The 1,994-nt window shown below is 44.7% G+C and overlaps 1 protein-coding gene across 1 annotated transcript; it reads left to right on the forward strand.

The window, feature by feature from the left end:
- Window positions 1-59: 59 nt before the first annotated feature.
- Window positions 60-704, forward strand: DDX28 (DEAD (Asp-Glu-Ala-Asp) box polypeptide 28; the record flags this gene model as incomplete). Its single annotated transcript, XM_009072569.1, has 1 exon — window positions 60-704. A coding segment is annotated over one exon (645 nt), but the record flags the coding sequence as incomplete, so codon positions are not given.
- Between the last annotated feature and the right edge of the window lie 1,290 nt (window positions 705-1,994).

Here is a 1,994-nt window from a genome sequence, read left to right on the forward strand (position 1 = left end):
AGATCCTGGCACACGCGCCCCTGGCCGCTGGGGCCTCCGGGCCGGGTGGTCCCCGCGAGGAGAGGACTCAGGTGGTGGTGGTCGGAGCCACCTTCCCCACGGGGCTGAGCGAGACGCTGGGGAAGTTCACCGACGTGGGGCGGTTTGTCACCCTCACCACGCAGAGCCTGCACCGCCTGCCACCTCACGTCCAGCAGAAGTTCGTGCGCATCAAAGGCAGGGACAAGCTCCCCGAGCTGCTGCAGCTGTTGAAGGAGCGCCCGTCATCTAGCGGCGCTGTTCTCATCTTCTGCAACAGCGCCAGCACTGTCAACTGGCTGGGCTATATCCTGGATGACCACAGAATCAAGCATCTGAGGCTGCAGGGACAGATGTCAGCAGCTGCTAGGGCTGGCATCTTTGCTTCTTTCCAGAAGGGTGACGTGTCTGTCCTTATCTGCACTGACCTTGCCTCGCGGGGGCTGGACACCAGCAGTGTGCAGCTAGTGGTCAACTATGACTTCCCAGACACCCTGCAGGATTACCTGCACCGTGTGGGGCGAGTTGGACGAGTTGGAAGCAAAACACCTGGAGCTGTGGTTAGTTTTGTCACTCATCGTTGGGATGTGGATCTCGTACGAAAAATAGAGACTGCAGCCCGGAAAAGGACAGGTCTACCAGGAATGGACTCATCTATTAATAAACCTTCACCTAAAGGAGATTGATTCAGGTTGCCAAGTAGTACTAAATGGCCTAGTAGAGACTCACCTTGAAGTCATTAAGGCAGAGTGAATGAGCTGCTGTGTGTGAGGTAGACTGAAAGAACAGAAAGTTGAGTTTCAGAACCAGGTGATCGGGTTAACTGTGCACTGTTCTGAAAGCTGCAGTAGTCATTTCCATAGTCATCAAAACTCATGGCTTTCCAAAAGGAAGCTGGTAAATGAGTAACAGAGAAGACTGGAAAATGACCTCATCAGTTGATTTGATTTAATTTTGTTGAGAATTTTAACTTAAACTCAGATCAGAGTGAAAATATTCCTGTATGATATGCAGCTTTGTTGCATTAATTGCTGCCCACCACCAGCAGCTAAACATTCATTAGTATAACTCAAGAATTACTACTGTGGCAGGGGAAAAAAAAAGATGTACCTTTGAGCAAATACACGTAGAAATACTAAAGGACAAACTATATTTGATTTTCTTACAATGTAGTGGTTCATTCTAGAAGTCTAGAGAATTCTAGACCCAATACCTCTAAAGCTCAGAGGGAACTGGAAGGCACAATAAAGCTTGAGGCTCTTTCAAGGCCTTAATTTCTCTTTTGATGGTTACCTTTTACTGAGAAAGGGGATCTTGCTCCTTCATGTTATATTGAATAAAATTTTAAAAGCCCTTAAGCGTTTTCTGCTCATTTTTTTCTGCATGCTGTAGTGACATGTCCAGTGTCTGAACTCACTGTTAAAAAAAAAAACAACCCCAACACACCAAAAAATGTCTTCTGTTACAGGAAAGGTGACTCACAGATAACAGTGAATGCATGATTTCTTTTCAATGTTGTGCCATTATTCTATTTGCTTCAAACCAAGAGGATTGGGGTGAGGCTGAGGTTATTTCATTAGTTTGTATCCATAGTAAATAATCACACAAATAGCATTTTAGCTCTGATTTCTGTTGCAGTGTTTTATCACAGCCCTTTCTTTCAGTGGGTGTTTCTCCCACGCTATCCATGTTAGCTAAAACTCAGAATCTAGAAATAGTAAGCTGGTAAACAAAAAGATCACAGCATAGTATCTAAGTCACTGGTTTTGGAGGAAATAATACACTGGAGCTACTCTTAGTATACTGAGAGTAAAAACTAGGCACAGAAAAGTTGCACAAAAGATCACCTAAGGGTCACACTATATGACTTCATCCTATTGTACAAGTGTTCTCTGTTCATATTGCAGTTAAGAGGCTCTTAGGGGAAGTTACAAACTGCAGTAAAGTTATCAATTCTTAGAAATACAGTGAAAGAG

This window comes from Acanthisitta chloris, unplaced genomic scaffold (assembly GCF_000695815.1).
Source record: "Acanthisitta chloris isolate BGI_N310 unplaced genomic scaffold, ASM69581v1 scaffold8784, whole genome shotgun sequence".
NCBI classification, from domain to species: Eukaryota; Metazoa; Chordata; class Aves; order Passeriformes; family Acanthisittidae; genus Acanthisitta; species Acanthisitta chloris.